The sequence below is a fragment of the Anarhichas minor genome, unplaced genomic scaffold (assembly GCF_050575085.1).
Source record: "Anarhichas minor isolate MPS153535 unplaced genomic scaffold, ASM5057508v1 ptg000014l, whole genome shotgun sequence".
Taxonomy (NCBI): Eukaryota; Metazoa; Chordata; class Actinopteri; order Perciformes; family Anarhichadidae; genus Anarhichas; species Anarhichas minor.
The window spans coordinates 8,507,798-8,527,520 of record NW_027466460.1 but is presented as its reverse complement, the minus strand read 5'-3'; the positions used below and the strand labels follow the sequence as shown (position 1 = coordinate 8,527,520).

The following is a 19,723-nucleotide window of genomic DNA, read 5'->3' as shown; positions in this document are numbered from 1 at the left end:
TATTGTGGACCTTCTTTTCATCCTTTTGCTGACAAAAACTTCTCTCTTTCCATTTCTCATTTGAACTACTTCAGCAAGAAAAAGAAGGACTGTTAATTAAAGATGCACGGATCCAACTTTTTTTCCCCCGGAGACTGATTGTGATACCTCAGCCCGTACCAGTCGGTTACCAGCGATGTCTCTTCACTAAATTTAAAATCTGTATACTTAAACGTGTGGAACTCATTTTAATCTATGATAACATGAGGCCAGGGACTGCTGTCCGACCAAAAACTTAATTGATATTCATTCAGTCATACCAGGCTGCCAACTGTTAATTGAAACACTGAAGAAGAATCTGTGTTTTATGTAACGGGTCACATAATGGCCGATACTGTCTGTGCCGGTTCGATCCACATGTTGATTCATATTTAGTGTCTGTGAGAACAACAGTAACAACTTCATTTGATTGGCATTAGTTAAAAAAGAAAGAATTTAGTTTCCGTTTGTTGCTATTAAAAGTGGCAATGTTTTATTGATAGTATAATGGGCTGTATTGCCTATTAATCCCCAGAAGGGCTTTGATGGAGAAGTTTGACGGAACCAAACATTGTCCATATGCATTGTTACATCTGATCAGAAATGGCATTCAGAAGTCTTAAAGTCTTACACGTCACCCTCAGAGAAACAGAGTTACTACAGCCCTCGTTTGATTTACAGATTCAGTAATAAAGTGGGATTTTATTTTAAAAAATTGCAGTCATTTTTTTCCTTTTTTTTTTAAAAATACGCCTTTGTGTCAACCCTGTCAGGAATCAGTAGAGATAAACAAACCAAAAATGTGTCACAGCAAAATCAAAGTCATCCATCAGCTCCTAACATGGACTTATTTGAAGCATCCTGTGGGACGGCCCCGCTGCCCTCTCCCTCTGCTCTCGCCGCCTCTCGGTAACAACATCAAGCTGCAGCTCTGACAGCCGCAGAGGAGCTCCTCGGCAGTTTGGACGAGCTCCTCAGCCCCGCGCAGCTGGAGACGTTGGCAGCTTCTCACGAATGCGAAAAGATGTGTGCCCTGCCACAGTTTTTGTCCCGCACCTTTTTTCTTTCCCCGTGTCTTTCTTCTCCTGCGGCTGCCAGTTGAAAAGGAGGAGAGGGGATCAGACGGGATGTAGGCGACGATGAAGATGATGAGGAGGCTGGGAGGTTCTGAGGGACCGGCTATAAATAACAAAGTAGAACTGAGCACTAGAGTACACAGCGTAGTGAGATGAAGAGACAGACGTATAAAGGAACTGGGCTCCACACATGCCAGAGGAATCATGCGTCAGACACGTTTGTGTTGAATACTTTTCTAAAGGAAGCAGGAAAGAATTGTGTTGACACGGAATAGAGCAATAAATACTCTGAACGCACATGCATGCGTTTGATTTCAGAGATTTGTTGTCATGTAGTACAATTTATGAAGTAATGTAGTCCGTTTTACAGTTTGTTGGTCTTGCCAGTCCATCGAGATCCACTACGATTCTGACAAACGCTGAAGAGCGGAAAAAAGACCCCTGAAGGTCTATATTTGATCTTTACTCCCTCAGACCGACAGAAATCCATGTCCAAGCGATCCAGTTTGCAGCAGAATTTGCTGCAAATGATTTCCCTAGGCATATTCATGTGTGTGTACCAGTCGAGCTAAGCTGAAGATGCTTAAAAGGAAATCTCTCTTATTCTCTTTCTTGCTGTCCCTCTCTCTCTCTCTCTCTCTCTCTCTCTCTCATATCGACCAATTGCTGCTCTGCCTTCCTTAGTGAGCTCAGACTTTGATCTGCTTGTTAATTATGAAAAACAATCATGGATTTTCTCATTATGAGCTCTAATATGCAAAGGGCCGCAATGCAATGGAAGGAAGGTCGAGCGGGGGGGGGGGGGGGGCTTTGAACATTTTACATTTAAACCTTCTATGTGTACTGTTTTGAAAAGAAAAAAATGAAACATAACATGGGAACACTAATTTGAATTTAGATTATTTCCAGGTTTTACAAAGAGAAAGCGTGTTAGTGTTGCTTGTTGTTGGGCGTCAACGGGAACATGTGAATGGGGGAGTGAGTAATTAGCCACCTTAGGGGTGTGAGTGACAAGGTTAACGCGCCGGGGCTCTCTCCGCCTCCCTCGCCGCCTCACCCCTTGCCTCCTTCCCTTCTGCCCTCGGGAGGGCCCTCGGGAGGGCCCTCAGGAGCGTTAGGTGGTGGATTAGTTGGCAGGGGGTAGTGCTATGCGTGCTATGAATCCAGCGTTGCAACATTGGCTTTGGAGATATAAGCCCCCCCCCGTTCACCCTGCCTCTCCGAGGAGGGAGGCCCCTTCAGACCACAGCCTGGAGAGAGAAAGAAGAGAAAAGATAGAGAGGCAGGGAGAAAAGGCTGGCTCCAGCAGGGATTAGAAGACGGTGCTAATCTGGAGGCATTTGGCCTCTTTTCTTTGTGTGTGTGTGTGAGTGTGTGTGTGTGTGTGTGTGTGTGTGTTTGAGCACACATGTAGGCACATTGCACTTGTATGTGTGTGAACAGTGTTTCCCGATATCTACCGACTGTCCATCTTATTATTACTATCTCTGCTCTAAAATAAAAACAAAACAAATAGGTGTCTCACATGAGGACATGAGTTGCTTCAGATTGAGTTAAATATGAATCATTTTACGGCCCCATTCCCAGTTAAGTCTTTCTATAAAAAAAAAAAGACCCCTCAACCTTGAAAGCCAGTCGGAGCAGACGAGCTGGAGATGGAGCAGCTTAGTCCTGAAGATCCACCGGCAGTTAGTCCAAGTCAATCCCGTGTCTACAGGGAGAGCTGCAGCCTCTGCCACAAAGAGGAAGCCTCAATTAACCAGCTTAAAGATGCGGAGACACACTGGAAGGACTCGAGCTAAGCGGGGGAAATATGATCCTTTTCTTACGGGGGTTGATAATGTGAGGTTCAAGCTCCGACATCGTGCACTGTCCTTGACTTGTAGTGGAACAGGACGGGAAGGTGGGAAAGGAGTAATGGCTTTTAAAGGTCAATAATATTACACAAAACAATTGGCAAAGTTGTGACTTAAATCATAATCGGCTCAAAGAATATAAGACCTGACAAAGCATTCACTGCAAACTTTTGGCACTTTGTCCTGTTTGTGTATGATCTTTTATGTCCTTAGAAGTTTTTTCATTCATGCTCATCCTATTTAAACGTTGTTTTTCTTTGCAATGTGTTTTTAATGACCCTTATTAAGGCCACAAACGGAAACACGTTGATCTAACAATGAAGTTGTTCCTTATTCTACCGGAGCTGCTGTAGTTCTGCCGCCTTTTAAGGCACATTTCGATTTGTACTTAGATCCGCAGGATGCCGACGTGTAAGTGAAAAACGTAACCTGAACACCTTCTAACGGTTGTGTACCATTGTTGCGTGTCTAGGAATGCAGAGGCATCACCCCGGACCAGACATGACCAACTTCTACTCCCTGTCTCCCGGAGGAGTCGGGCAGCTCACGCCACCGCTGGGATGGTGAGTCAGACAAGACGAAAGCATGCGCAGTTGATTGGTGTAAACAAGGAGCCATTACGATCCCGTCCCTTCCCATCCGACGCACACCGGCACAGTGCTAGCTTTGATGGAGGAATGCTGGCCTGCAGCAGCAGCAGCAGCAGCAGCCTACACAGGGAGGTCTGCTTCTGGCTGTTCCTGCTGCGGCTTCCAGCCACACCGCTCCTCTGTGTGCCCAGCGCATGTCAAACACATCACCGCATACATGCCCCGGCATAACCATATGGCTGCTTAGCCCCCATCAAAGCTTCCTGGAAGTACTTCTCTCTCTCTCTCTCTCTCTCTGCATCCTTGTCACTGCCATTCCTGTACTTGTTCTCAACATATCTTACCCTCTTCCTCTCTATCTCTCTATCTCTTTCTTTATCTGTCAGCATGATGTTTCAGAAAGACGGGGCTTCAGGCATACACTGAGTGAAGCCAGATGTAAGGTGTAGGATGAGGCTCAACTTCTGCTTTCCTCCTCCTTATGTCTGACTTTGGGGTATATTTTAGTTTGAGGAACTTTATTCCAATTGAGGAACTTTTCCCCCCTACTTTTCCTGCTGAGGATCCTTGGTCATAGTTGTGCCCCACAACAAGTCCATGTACTGAAGAAGCATTGTGTTTGCAGTACTAAACATTGCTGAATCACAAGAATCTTTCTTTCTAAAACGAACATTTTTGAAAAACAGCAACCAGTTGATTGAAACACAACCACAGCAGAAGTGAGTGTTCCCACTGATGGACTGATGACAACCAACAAAATCTACTATTTAGTATTATTTCAGAAGAAGGGTCTCAAAACGTTTGAGCCAGGAAAGAAAAGCATTTATAAAAACATCCCCATTGTTAAGCAGAAATAGATATTCAAAGCCGTTCTAAAAATTGAAACTGATTTTTTTAAACTGAAGACCGCATGACGTTTCTCTTGTCAGGTCCTTTTATTTCACTTGATCTTCATTGTTCTCAAAGGAGAGAAGAAAAAGCATACACAAGCACAACTCATGGAAACTCTCCCAACCACGAGTCTTTGGACACACAATAGCATCGAGTGCAAAACAAACATTTCCAATTATCATAAAAAACATACCCAACCTTTAAACAGTGATCCCTTAATATGAAGCAATACCACCGTGACCCTCTGCTCTAATATTGAAAAAAGAACTAGAGCTAAAATAACTGGACACACAAGCTACTACAGCCAATACCAATATTAAGCATTTATCATCAAGAAAATAAACATGTGTTGATGGATCTCTTTCCTTGTTTGTGTACGCTGTTGCAAGTGTGCACCTACAGTCACTTGACATTTTAGGGGACCCTTTCCATGCTACTGTCCTTCTTGGTCCTCTCTTAATCAACCAAAGCCTGCTGTCTGCTGTTATTGCAGGTTCTCACACCACATGGTGCCCGGCCCCCAAGGTCCCCACGCCACAGGGATCCCCCACCCGGCCATCGTCAACCCACAGGTCAAACACGAGCCTCTGCATGAAACAGACATCATGCACATGTGAGTCCTGCAAACACAAAATACCTTCATCAAACACTCTCATACACCTCCAGGTATCCGTGCCCACCACCGCTACAGTAGGCCATCGCTGTCAGAGCCTTGTTCTCATTCCCTTGATGTGAGCAGATAAGCAGCGAGGGGGGCCCGACGTGCTCTCCTGATAACAGGCCGATGCTTCATTTGTCCCCGGGGATCACAACACACTTAGCACTCAGCAACAGATACAGGTCCTAGATTAGTGCTCGGATGAAATTAATTCACATCCCCAGTGTGTGCAGTGGGAAGTGCTGTGAGTACCCTGAAGTGGTTATCGCTGATATTTCCATTATTCATGGCCATCCCAGCACCAAGACTTTACTAGTACCAAAAAGGTTGTTAGAAAGTAAGTCAGTAGTGGGAGCAGAGTTTTTTTTGGAGTGCGAGCATTTGGCTTTAAGCGATGTGCCAATATGCGGTGGACAAGAAGGTTTGGCTGCCATTACTGGTGAAGTAATCTCTCGGCATTAAGGGCCGCGACTGTGCAACTGCACATGATTAAAGAGGCAGGGGCCCCATTGCGTGCCTCGCCATTGGCTGAGAGCAACCAGACCCTCGCTGCTTGTGTCGCCATAGCGGCACCACAATGTCCCCCTCCTCCGTTGCTCTGCGCTTTCATTCTCTCATGCTCCAGCTCATTTGTTTCCTCCTCTTCTTCACCTCCGTCCGTGTTGTTGTCGTTTGTTTTTACAGGAAGCCCCAGCACGAACAGAGAAAGGAGCAGGAGCCCAAAAGACCGCACATCAAGAAGCCACTAAATGCCTTCATGCTCTACATGAAAGAAATGCGTGCGAACGTGGTCGCCGAGTGCACGCTGAAGGAGAGCGCTGCCATCAACCAGATCCTGGGACGAAGGGTAGGTCACATAGTCTGCGTACACCGAGGGACCCATCCCGGTCTCTTTGTCGCCGTAGTCGATCTTTTTTGATTGAGTTAAATCACCGGGAGATCGCAGTTCAAGCCGAGGTTTCTAACGAGTCCGTGTGGACTGACTTCCCAGGCCCAATTAGTTTAAAAAGTACAAAGCTTCCTCTCTTTTATGAACTAGTTGTGATTATTGTCATAATGATTGCCCGAGCCAATTACTTCCCTCTCAGCAGCACAGATACAGACTGCCTATCTCGCTGACATTTAATCAAATTGGCCTTAATAAAATATGCCTGGATAATGGCACGGTTGGAAATGACCAAATTTGTTCCTTTTGAGGAAGCGGGACCACAGAGCCATGTTAAAAGCCTTAACGAATAGGCCCAGCGGTCGAGGCAGCCAGCCACAGCAAAGCCTAGTTCGTGGCCTGCATCGGGTAATTGCTCGCTGACATAGTTTGAATAAAACGCGCTGCTAAATTGGAACCAGTGTTTTGATATGAAATCAAAGTTTTTTTTCTTTCCTTCTCTGCCTCCCTCTGACTCTGGTGCATGTTAATCTCTTCATCATGTGTCCCCCTTCTTCTTCTTCTTCTTCTTCTTCTTCTTCTCTCTCTCTCTCTTTTATCCCCTTTTTCTTTCTACACCAAACGTTTGGAAGTTGAAAAGAAGAATTTTTTTTTACCAAAACACCAGCACACTTCTCTATGCAGGGAACATGCAATGGCATGCCAGTAATTGACTGTATGCTATTCCCCCCCCCTAATCTCCTTTGTACTGAAACAGTGGCATGCTTTATCTCGGGAAGAGCAAGCTAAGTATTATGAGCTAGCCCGCAAGGAACGGCAGCTCCACATGCAGCTCTACCCAGGCTGGTCCGCTCGAGATAATTATGTAAGTATCAACAGAACAGATTGGCAGAGGTGCGTGTGCGTGCGTGTGAATGTTGATTTATGTTGTTTGTTTATGTCAGCGTTGCACGACACACGGTAGTGACACACACACACACACACTAATTCACACCAGTCGGCTCCATGCTAATGGGGTCCATTTGTGGACCCTTTTGTTTCAGCCTGATGTGTAATTCATAAAACTGTGATTATATTACCATCCGCAGTAAAAGGATCGTAGTACCGGGGACATTATCATTGCCACAAAGAGTGGAAACTGCCTGGTAATGGTTATGCTAGTCTTTGATGTTCCATATCAGCATAGGGCTCTGGATGTAAAAAGCACCTGTTAGACTGAGGCCGGATCGTACATGCAGCATTCAGCAGCAGCAACCTTTGCTCCTCCAGCTGCCCATGTTGTTTGTGAATGTGGGAGGTTCAGCTTGCATTTAAGACGCGGCCTGTTTATTTGGTGTATGTCACGGGTGTGCATGCCTACGTGTTCGTGTGTTTGCGTGGAAGTTGTCAAATCTGTCTCCGTGTGTGTGTGTGTGTGTGTGAGCGTGTATGAATTTGTGAGAGAGAGAGAGCACCAGCCTTTATTAAAAGTGTGGCTCCGGCACTCACGTTCACTCCACCACCAAAGTGCTTTGTGGTGTTTATCTGCCTCCCCTCGGACACCGACAGCATCCCCCCCCTCCTCTTTCTGCCTCCACCGCTCCGCCGCCAAAATGCCTCGCTGAGAGGGGAGACAGCTCTTTACAGCTCTGCTATACCAGCGGAGCACAGCACAGTTACAGATACACAACATCAGCTCGTGACAGTCAGCCCAGTTCCAGCTTTGTTAGTACAAACATATTTGACGGGTAGAAGAAGAAAAAATAAAGAGTCGAGGAATGGCTTTCTACTTGGCATACCAAAGAGATAAAGAGAAGCGATAGGTTTCTTACAAGCACATTTAGTATCCCTGAGAGTGCTATTCTGCGACCCCTCCCACAAAATAACATCTGTACACAGGCAGCACATCATGCCTGGAAACACCCAAAAATAAGTAGCGCACTGGCATGGACGAGAGCGCGTGGCATTCACAGTTTTGCTGTGTATCCCCTCTCTCATCCTTTTCTCTCACCCACTCTCACTTAGTCTGTCTTCGTCCCTGTCTGCCGCAGCAGTAGAAGGCAGATTAGCTCATGAATAAGTGGATTAGCAGACTTTGCAGCAGGAAACCAAAGTGCTGCTCATATTTGACTAGAACGACTCTGCGCTGCTATCTATACCTATAGTCTCCCCCCTGGGGATTTAGCATAAGCTATAAATCCTTACACACTCCCACCACCTCGCTGGAGAAAAAAAAAAGAAGAAGAGTGGCACTCTTAACAGTCATTGAGCTAGACTAGCCTAATTACAGTGAGCATTTTTAATTGCACTTCATGTTAATATTTGTCATTTGAGGGACTTCAAAGGAAGTGGAAATGTGACACGGACGGGTCACGGCAGCAGGACGAGCTGCCTGCGTTCTCACAACTCTCCCCCCCCCCCCCCAAAAAAAAGGGCCTAAAAATGTATGAAATGAAGTCATTTTGGAGCCAGCTGAAAGCAGGCAGAGCACACTTCACATCAGACTGACACTCTTGGTGCGTCCCTCTCAGCGCGGCAGTTTGCGGCGGAGTCCGGAGTCCGGGGGATGCTGGTTGGATGCCCAGCAGGGGATGAGTGAACATGGCAGTCAGCAGCAGGATATCAGAGTGGTCTAGTGAGCGTGAGTGCTGGAGCCACACTTTATGTGTTCCTCTGTATATTTTTTAGGGAAAGAAGAAGAAGCGGAAGAGGGAGAAGATGCAGGAATCCGCCCCAGGTGAGCACTGATCCCTCCGGTTCCTTCTCTTTTCTTTTTTTTTTTTTTTTTTTGGTCTGTTGCATTTTGAAGTTGTGAGTTACACCATCTTTCCATAGACAACACATCATCTTTTACAGTATACTGCTGCATTTGTTGCTGCGTTTGTACAAATGCACACTCTGTAAACTTGTAAAAGAACACCTAATCTCCCAGTAGACAGAGACAAATGCCTATAAAACTGACAAGTAGCAGAACTCTCCTCACTCTGGCTTCAGTAGACTGGCTCGGTTCTGTGAAGGCAGCACAGTCCTTCACTCAGTTTTCCTCTAGATTTTCTCTGTACATCCCACCATCCATTTGTCCACTGCCCCGTCCTCACAAATAACACCTACTTTGGGATTAGTCTGTCCATTCTATACGACAACTTACCAACTCTGGGCTTTGCCTGCTGCACTACAGTGTGTCTTTCTGCTGACCTTGTTTAGCTGCGCTTACGAGCCTCCTCTCAGCACTGCAACTCTAATCCATTGAGAATTACATCTTAAGTAAAATGTCAGTATTTTGGGGTCTGTACACTGTGTAGGCCAAATGGGCGGTAAAGATCTCTGCCGTCCAGATACCTCCAATTTATTTTTTTTTAAAAGATGCAATTTTCTGCAGGTACAGGCCAGAGAATGAAAACGGCGTACATCTGAGAATATGGTAAGACAAACCCTCTATCCCCTCCCTGTCTGATCACTTCAATACATGTCGAGGCTAAACACTGACTTGAGAACAGGTACTCACAGACTAATCCTGAAAAGGTCCACCCTAACCTCGCCATAGTCATTGTGTCAGTGGTGTTAAGGCCTGAGGAGGGATTGTGCTTTTTGCTCAATGGCCTCAGCACAATGCCCATTGGATTCTCTCTCTGTGTTTGTTTGTGTGCATGTGTGTATGTGTGTGTGTGTGTTGAACGGGTCAATCCAATGTTGTTGTGTCGACCACTGGTTGGATTAAAAGGTCAGATGTTGTGTCAGCATTTTGTGGCTTAAAAAACATCCAAATCAAAAAAGGTTTGAAAGCTATCGCTTAATAAATCAGACAGCTCACCCACTCCGTGTTTTCTAAAAATGGACCAAATAATACATCTGAAAACACTTTTACTAGCCCAGAGCAGACGTCAGCGCTCAGTCCCATATGGACTACATGTGTTGTCTCGCTCTGCATCTTTGTGAGGCAGAGCAGGATTCTGGCAGGACCTTAATGAGATGCTATACCTTAATACGATTTCATGGTATCTGGGGTTTCAGGGTGTACATAATGCCTTCATAACAAAGGCACTCCGTAGTCGCTTTTTTTTTTTTTTTCACATGTGAATGATATGCTGGGATATATTGATTCAGATGACATGTCAAACCCGCACTGAACTGTCACCTTTCCTTTTTTTGGGGGGGGTTGAAAGCAGGATTAACGTTCTCAATATGTGGCAAAGGCAACTCTATTTTCAGTCTTCCTTACTCTCTCTGGATCCCCCCCCCCTCGCCCTCGAGCCTGGTAGCATCCTGTTGTTCCGCTCCCTCTCGCTTGCAGAAAAAAAGCCGGGCAGATGTGACAAATCTGGTCTTACGTTGAAATCACCCCGACCAGACAAAGGTTTTCCACTTGATCGATTCCTGACCCGGTGGCTCTCTCTGAATCCAAAATTGGGCCGCTTTTCTTTTCCCTTTTTTTTTTTTTTTTTTTTTTTTTTTTTCTCTCTCGCCACAGTCGTCTCTCAAAGCTCAGAGAGAGTGGGCTCTAAAAAGCACTTTATCTCTGATCCAATAATTAGCAGCGCCTAGCCGCAGCGGGATGGACACCCTTGCTGATTCTCAGTGACAGCCTTAAACTAATATGCATAATACCGAGGATACCGCCACAACTCCCCAAGCCCTCAATTTATGCAGATCCCAAAGAGCTGGATTGAGGTTAGCTCGCTGTAGACGGCAAAAAACATCTTTAAATGAACTCGTTTGTCTATTTCTTTTCATCTGCCCTCGCCTCTACCCCGGCCTGTCTCTCCGCCACATGAAAAATCTGAGCGGAAATTTGTTAATGAGTCAATTTTGGAGACACAACTTCCAACACCTTCTTGCTTGATACACAGTGAACATTTACTGCGTTTTATTTGTATTTATAGTGCTGGTACCGTCACAATGAAGATTATTCAGCACAGTGAAAATGCTCCCGTCCAGGTAGACTTTACGAAGGGAAAAGTCACTTAATACGACTTCATATCAACATATTTGATGGCTTCTGCTTAGTTTTTCTGCCCGTGAGGCAAACCAGGAGCTGAGCAGTCGAGCAGTGTTTCATGGCCTGACGTTGGTTCTCTTTGTTATCGTTAGCATGTCAAACGCTGGACCCGCCACACAGCTGGCTCTCACCACAGTGGAACAAGCACTCCGAGAAGTCATTACTCTGACAATGTGAAATTAGGGTTTCCGTCTCTTCCCATCATCACCCCCCCCCCCCCTCTTTTTCTTCCACTGACTGTTTCACTCCACTCCTCACTGTTTCTGCACACGTCTTTATTTAGTTCCTCTGCCTCTTGCTTCCTCTCACGCTGTTCGCCTTTTGTCTGACTAAGCCCGCTGATTCACCGCCTTTTGAGATAGTTATCTGGCCCGAGACGCGGACATGCCCTCGAGGCTTTCTCCCACTTCAGCCACCGCACATTTCTTTCACAGGGGGGGGGGAGACACTTTTAACAAAGGTGGCCTTTTAATCTCGCAAGTTGAGGGCCGTGGAGTTGCCAACACTTGCGAACTGTCCTAAAACTGCATTTGAGTCATCTTGCTCGGACTCTTATGAAGGTGCTCTTTTGTTGTCAAACAAAATGGATATCTCCACAAGCCGATGTGCCCAAATACTTGTGCAAGAGGCTGCGTTTTAGTCACATGATCCAGGATATCTTTTTAAAAATGATGCTTTACAATTGGTACAGTCTGGTAAGTAAAGCGAGGGTCATTTCTACCCTCATACCTCATGTCCTGGTCCAGAGACATGAAAGCAAATGGGGAGCTTTGGTGGCCTCCCTCTCTCTCTGTCTCTCTCTCTCTCTCTCTCTCTCTCTCTCTCTCTCTCTCTCTCTCTCTCTCTCAGTCGTGCCCTGGCTCTGCTCCCTCTGATGTGTGCAGCCAGAAGTCAGCTGTCAGAAGACTTTGATGAGCGACGAGGGAAGAAGAGGAGAGAGGAGGGTATGAGCATGTTAGGGGAAAAGGGAGCGTAAGAAAAGGGCCAAAAGAAAATCCCTCATTCTCTCGAGTTCTCAGTTTACCCAATCTCTCTCAACTGCCACTCATCCTTCAGTCTCCATCTCCCATTTCTTTCCCCTTTTCTCTCTCTTTATTTGTCGCCTCTCATCTTCTCTCTCTCTCTCTCTCTCTCTCTGAGACCCTTATCACTCGCTGCACATTTATCTCTCTCTCTCTCTCTCTCTCTCGCTCTCTCTCTCTCTCTCTCTGAGACCCTCATCACTCGCTGCACATTTATCTCTCTCTCTCTCTCTCTCTCTCTCGCTCTCTCTCTCTCTCTCTCTCTGAGACCCTCATCACTCGCTGCACATTTATCTCTCTCTCTCTCTCTCTCTCTCTCTCGCGCACATCTGAGCAGCCAGCCACACACTCCGCCTGCAATTAGGCAAGATCCAGCGTCTGCCTCGATTTCCCGAGTCGTTTCAATTTGGCACCGAGCCTGTAGGCCACTGCGGCACAGCCCAGTGCCTCCACACCCCCGCCTTATTAGTGACCTGGGATAATTGGGGAAGGAATCCGGATTGCAAAACAGACTCTGGGTCTCGCTTTGAGCAGGGCACAGGAGATGAGAGGATGTTTTTAAAACTGTACTTTTTCACACACATTAAAAAAAAAAAAATATGAGTGGGAGGTGGAGGAGAGAGAGATTTAGGCTTGAATCAATCAGAGCGACACCCCCCCCCCCCCCCAGCTAATGTTTATGTGGGTAGGAAATAGAATCGGAAATACTCACCCCAACAGTCCTCCCGTTCTCTCACTCCCCCTGACCCCCACAAAGCCTGCTCTGTGAAGAAAAATGACCCTCTCAGCACTTAGTATATGGACTTCCAGAGGGCGGCAGGACGTCAAACTCCATGTAATTCAAGTGTGTGGTTGTAGCTTAGAAGTACAAATCTTTTACACTGACATGGTTGTCCTATCCTGGCCTGGCAACCTGATGCGACACTTCAGGGGGGGGGGGGGGGGGGGTATAGCCCTCTTAAAGGTCTTTGTTTACACGTGAGAAACGCAGCTCCAGTGCTCCCATTGTTTAGACTGGGGCTCCACATTTGTTTTGATTGAGTCACGGGCCTATTGTGTTGTGGTTTGGTCAGCTGCAGTAACAGTATGAGGGTGCAGTCTCTTGGTTTTTTGTGATGTCTTCTCCACTTCCTCTCTCCGTCTGTACCTCTTTAACCCCCCCTCACCCCCGTGGCTCCTAGAGGCACTGCAGCGTTTTTTGAAAGAGGTGGAGATATGTGACCTTATAAGATGCCCCCCTTGTGAAATGCTTATCTCTGAATTAAAGGCCCCCAGGTAACACAGACAGGAAACGGACTGTGGAACTGAAGGAAGCCCTGTTTATTTATTTATTTTTGCTCTACTCATTCTAGCCATTGTTAAAGGAGGCTAAACCTCTTTCTTCTTCTTTTTACTCATTTTCTGCCTCTTCTCTTCCCTCTTTCTTTGCTCCTCCTCTTCCTGCACCTCTCCTCTGTCCTGACGGTGAATATGAGTGGCGGTGGAGGCCTTTGAAGCCAGACCACAGCAGAGGCAGCAGTAATTGTGGCCCCCCCCCCACACACACACACACACACACACATCCCCTTCTCCCGACATCCCCCGGCCTGCAGCGGCTCAGACTGAGCTGTTCAAGGGCACACAGCCAGACTTCAGCTGCCCGGGCCCCCAGCGATGCCGCCTCAGATGTGGGCAACGCCCCCCCCCCCCTCCCTCCTCCTCCTCCCTCCTCCCACACCCTCCTGTACTCCCATAGTCTCACCCACGCATGCCTGAGGTTTGGGGTTTTGGTGACTCCCCCCTCCCCGTTCCCCTTTTGACCACAAGCAGACCCCACCCTTCCCTTCTCTCCAATATTTAACACAGACACCGTCTTTCCTCTTCCTTCTCTTCAGCCTTTTAGTTTCAGGCCCTCCTGACTCCACTTGTTAGTTTCTGATAGCCCCCGTGGAAAAGATGCATCTCCCTGAGCCTGCCTTTTGATTGGAGGTTAAGAATTTCAAAGCCCTTCTTTTTTAAAGAGGCGATTTCTTTTATGTGTTATGTCTCGGAGCTGAAGAACGTGCTGACAGTGCAGAGCGTTTTGTTTCAAACATCGCTTTGTCTTCCAGGTGCTTTTTTTTTTTTTTTTTATTGCCCCGCTCACTTTATTTCCCCCCCTTGTGTCTTTAAGAGCGGTGCTGCTTCAAATGTATTTAGAGGAGGCTCCTTTTGAAAGCCAGCTGTATGTTCCAGGCCACGGTCACTGGCGTGCCAAGACATGCCACCGCACCAGACTTTAATCTAAATGTGTGCACGATTATACTTTCTAGAGCTCGAGAGTCTGTCCGTCCGAGCCAGACTGAGCTGACCTCACTGGATGACGTAACAACGTTATGGCACTTATTGTTTTTCTGGATCTCAGGTTGAAATTATAAAGGGAGGCAGCGGCTTCAGCATTCATATCCTCGCTACTGACAGAAACACGTGACACTCATCAGTGATGGTTGTTTGAATCGTACTTCATCCATCAATTGGTCAATGGTCAGAAAATGAATTGATAGTTGTCGAAGTAAATCCAACATTTTTGTTTTTTACTGTTGTAAACTGTCGTTTACTATCAAAACGAGGCCTTTGTTGCTTTGCGCTTGGTAAATCGTGATTGCATTTTTAATTAATCTATTAATAAATTCGGGGAAAAAATTCATGAATAAAGGTGTCAAAAATGATTTGCAGCACTACCTTCAAAGTTAGTCAGGGCATTTGTGCGCCCTGACTTTGACCTGACAGATAAAGGATGATTGCGGTTTATTACAACTTATTTTCCTACATTTTGGTAAGATTGTAAAAAGATTGTAAAAAGTTTAAAGTGACTTAGAGACTGTTTCTTGCCCTGTCAGACGTCTTTCTAGCGATGTCACCATGTTCCCAGATCTTAACAGTTAACTACGATGTTAAGAAAAGATGGCCAAATCTACAAAAATATGTTATTTTTAACTAACCAGATTCGTCTTTCAAGATGACTATGGCATGTCTTTACTTGCATTGATCTCTATCTTCAGTCTCGTTTGTCCTCCGTATCCCCCCCCCTCTTGTCTCTGCCATGGTAAAGTCTGCGCCTCAGCCTGTGCTGGAGACACCTCTCTCCACTTGGCATATTTTTAGAGTAATTTGTCGGCGGTGTTTTCCTTTTTAATGGCACCAAAAGAAGCCCCAGAGCTGTGTGTAGAGAGAGAGAGAGAGAGAGAGAGAGACGGAGCTGAGGAGGTGGGTGGGTCGGTGGGTTTGGAGGTTAGGGGGCTATAAGGCAGCCGGGCCCCAGCTGCGGCCTCTTTGATTTGGCCTGGGAGGTGAAAGCGGCGATTGAGACGCGAGGTTGTGCCAGTTATCTTAACCTCCCACACTTCAAAAGCTGGGCGAGAGCTTGTCCGACTCCTTCCCTCCCCCCCTTCCTCCCTCCCGCCGTCCCATAGCGGGAAAGGAATTGGTGGGGAGAGAGAGAAGGGGGAGACTAAACCTTCGCTAGCCCTCTGAACAGAGGAGCGTTTCATTTCCTGCAAAAAAAGTCCAGGCAGCATTCCTGAGCGCTAATGTAGAGGGAAGAGGAGGAGGAGGAGGAGAGGTCAAGTTGCTCCTGAATCCCAGTGTTTGTGTCGGCTGGACCTTGTGAAGAGCTGGCCTGGTGCCCTCTACAACCAACCACCACGCAAGTACACATCCCTGCTGTTACCACCAAGCTTCTTTTTTTTTAAACTAGTGCACACACACACAGACGCACACATGCACGCGCTTCTTCGCCCGCAGCCCCTCAGGCCTCTTCCCCAGGCAGGAAGGCCAAAGCTTTTCATGTCTGTGGTGGGGGAAGGAAAAAAAAAATGCTCCCCAGGAAACAGGGTGCAGCGCCGGGCGTGCGGGCCCGCTTTGAGATCCTGGGATGAAAAGGGAGAGGGCGGCGGAGGTAAATAGAAGCGACAGGGGCTCCCTCCTTCTCTCAGAGCGCTGTGCTCCTTTCAGTCTCTACTTTGTGCCGCTCATGGTCAGCGCTCCTCGGGGAAAGGTGGCCTCTGTCCTGTTCCCTTTTATCCACATGTGGTAAAGCAGTGTGTGTGTGTGTGTTAAGACTTTTCAAGTGTTAAGATGCAGCAAGCAGCAGGGATCAGCTGACTTCTCTCCTACAAAAACACACTCTTGGCTTTGCCACAAGAGGAAAGCAAACTAATACCGCTTCTTTTCCCCTTTTTTTCCATCTTCACAAAACATCCATCTTTTTTAGTCGCGGGAGGCATCCGTCCACCTCTGTCTCTGCCTCTCCACTTTGATCACAGATTCTATTTGATGCTGCTCGGGTCTAAAATAACTCTCCTTGGCTTGTCAATAACTGAAGCTAACCCTGTTATGTTAAGCTCGAGCCCAGATCATGACAGGGAAACGAGCACTTGTGCGGCATGACAGACAATTTTCCCATCAGGGAAAAAAGGGGGCCAATTCTGTGAGAGCCCTGCGAAGTGGATTGTGGAGCAGTCAGGTAACATTTTGACACCGCGGCGTCAAACTGCACCTGAACCGCGTTGGTTTCAGATTACCGCCTACCGACACAGTTCCATGAACTCTGCTAGTTTAACCGGGTCAACGCGGGGATCCTCCTGTGTGGAGCGTATTTCCTCGTCTTGATTTCCCATCGCCCACCTGCGGCGGCAGCCTAAAATGTCACCCAGAAGCTACACAATCGGGTGCTCGCCTTGAGAGAGTGAGAGGAGGGATGAGTCAGTCAGGGTTAGGGCAAAGAAGAGCGTAGCACTGCCAGCTGGGTCACGGCAACCCCCGTGTCAGACTAGATCAAAGCTAGACCGGCCCACATCCTGTCACTGACCTATAACCTCCTCTGGAGTTCAGCGCTTTTGGCTCAACACAGCTGCAAAGGCTTTCATTCAATCAGCTATAACACTACGAAGATATGAACAATGATTTGAGGATGTAGATGGTGATGACAGGTAATGTGGAGGTATGCCTGCATGGTGAGACGCTCTCGAGTCATCTTGCTGTGTCTGGTTCGGGTTAATGTGTGAATGTGACCAGTGTTTTGGTGTAAGTTACAGACGCAGTGACTTCATAGTTCGGTTGATTTAAAAGTTTTTTCTTTTGTCTTTGTTTGTTTTTTTTGTTTGTTTTTTTCTCTCTCCAGGAGGAAAACGGAACAATTTCTCCACATGCAAAGCGAAGGCAGCAGCTACGGGCCCTCTGCTAGAGATGGAGGCCTGCTAGATTCCATGAAGACCGTTAAATCTCCAAACTGAAAGCCTCCAGTTCTCAGAGGACCCCACTCCCCCTCCACCCATCTCTCCTCACCCCTACTCCCCTTTCCTTCAACGCAGTCACATGCCCCCCACCCCCACCAAAAACACTTCCCTGTTGGACTCTACTCGCGTCCTCAAGGCGCCTGCTGTAGAGACACTGAACTGAACTGAACAAGACAATCATGATTAGTAGGAGCACCCTCACGCAACCACGTTCTCTCACCGGAAAAAAAACAAAAAACAAAACACACACATCAATTTGACGTCTGTGTTTCGTCAGTTTCCTTTTTACAATCAGCTTTACTGCAATCCCAAGGCACGGCACTGAAAAACATGTGCGCACAAACTTCTCCACTGCACCGCCTAAACACTCCAGACACCTGTCTCTAAGTTACTGTAAGTTATTTGTCACCTCGGTTCCTTTGTATAGTTCATTAGGCCGACAGTCACTCCCTGAGCACCCCCACCCCACCCCCCATTCTCTCTCTCTCTCTCTCTCTCTCCCTGGATTTTTGAGACCATTTGGGGTTTCGCCCGACTGACCAAACACCTCTTTTTAGACTGCACTAAGGAAGCCGGAGGAATCTCATCTCGTCTACGAAACGTCCTCGAGACGCCATTTTTAGTTTGTCGCTGAGCAGTTGGTGCAAAAAAGGAACGTTTTGATTTGCTTTTTTCATTTTAGACTGAATTTGATTTTGAATGCTTTTTTTGTATTTTGAACCCTTGTTTCAATTTCTCAGTGTATATTTTAGTGATTTTTTTTTATTTTTAAATATTGTTTTTTTTTTTATATAGTGGTATATATAAAAATAAGCTTTGGACACAGGAAAGCCATTTTTCTTGTTGAAGCATCTTGCAGAAAATTGAAACTTAAGGCTTCTTTTGATAACTATTTGTAACAAATAGTGACCTCGAGTCTTGCTCAGATGTAAAATAATGCTCAGTATGTGTACTTTTTAAAACTGTCAGGATATGTCAATTTTCTTGGTATTTTTGCAGGCAACATTAGGACAAAGGCGAGAGTGATGGCTCAGAGGCCTATATTTTATTGTTCTAAAACATGACAAATGAAGCAGATATATATATTTACCCCAGCACTTGGCAGTCTTTCTTTTATTGCAATGGACCTTTGTCTTTTCTCTCTGGTAGCTAATAGTGTGGTCTCTAGCCATGTTGTTTATTCCATGCAAGCATCTCTGTAACATTATGATTTTAATGCTCTCTTTTAGTATTACTTGATGAATTCCTTCTTTTTTTTATCATCATATTTCGGGTCACTGTCATCTTGGTATAGCATTTTGCTTCCCAAGTGGTCATATTTGAACTGTTTCAACATGTTTTTGTTTTTTTTGTAAGAAAAATAAAAAAGGCACCATTGGCTCATTTGATCACTTGTGTGGTGGAAAGACCAGAGCTGGAAGTGCCAGATGTAGCAGTCTGTGTGTCATCCTTGGAGATTATAATGTATTTATGCATAATGTGGTAGTGATATGTATGTACTGATGGTGTGAAGCAGGTAAAACACATTGAATATAACATGTTTTAAGTCTTTGTGGAAACTTACCTTCAAAACTCCAAAAGCACACACCGCTTGGGGCTTCATCTACACAGAATTATTGTGATAATGAAAAAAAAGAGATCTAGATCATGCGAGTATATAAATCTTTATCAATTGGATCAATTTAAAGGGTGAGATTTTTTCTCTCCTGTCTCTCAATGTAAAAATTGTCTTTAGACTTTAAATAGTGTAAAAACTCTAAAGGTAATGTTTGATTGTTGAAGTAAAAAACATGTTTTATTAAACTGCCAAGATCAAAGGAACAGTGTATTTATAGGCACAACTGAAGATATCATTTCAAGTAAAACAGCACCACCTTGTGTTCCTGTTGTCTAACAGGAGACTTTAAAGAGGCTAAACGTTCCCAAAAGCATCCGACAAATGACTCATTCTATGCGTTCAAGTCAATTCTATTTATAAATTCCCAAATGCCGTGTTTGTCTCATGCACAATCCGAAAGATAGTCTCCATCTTAAGTCTTGGTTCGGATAATCAAATACACCTTTAACATGTCCAGAAGCAAGTAGAAATAGCATGTGGATTAAATAAAAGGTTAACTTTAATAAAGAGTATGTCGGTTGTTCGTATACAGTAGTGGCCCTCCTCTCAAAGGGCTTTTGCCTTTTACTTCACCTTGATGTTTGAGCTGAACTGTGCACAATGATGTACATGCAGCGTTTGACACAAGGATGTTTTCACATTCACCTGCTGAAGGAGGAAAGATTCTCTAATCACTCGTCCGGACACACAGCGTGCCTGCACATTTATATAAGCATTTTTGAAAAGATATCCACTTGATTTGTCTTAATTTGGAACAGATAAAGCCTTGTTAGCTTCAGGTTAACCAACAGGTGGCGGTAACGCGCCGCGATGAGCAGCAATGTGCCAGCAGAGGCAGGGAAGAAGACGACTAGAGCTCGTGGAGGTAACCATAAGTT

At 45.9% G+C, this 19,723-nt stretch overlaps 1 protein-coding gene across 1 annotated transcript in view; it reads left to right on the top strand.

Moving 5' to 3' along the window:
• Positions 1-19,675, top strand: part of lef1 (lymphoid enhancer-binding factor 1) — a 42,335-nt gene extending 22,660 nt beyond the window's left edge. Inside the window, exons 5-10 of the mRNA XM_076091337.1 lie at positions 3,423-3,513; positions 4,925-5,044; positions 5,774-5,936; positions 6,733-6,840; positions 8,643-8,691; positions 17,113-19,675. Of these exons, the coding sequence (XP_075947452.1) occupies positions 3,423-3,513; positions 4,925-5,044; positions 5,774-5,936; positions 6,733-6,840; positions 8,643-8,691; positions 17,113-17,192 (611 nt within the window). The 3' untranslated portion in view covers positions 17,193-19,675. The remainder of the gene's footprint in view (positions 1-3,422; positions 3,514-4,924; positions 5,045-5,773; positions 5,937-6,732; positions 6,841-8,642; positions 8,692-17,112) is intronic.
• The last annotated feature ends 48 nt before the right edge of the window (positions 19,676-19,723 follow it).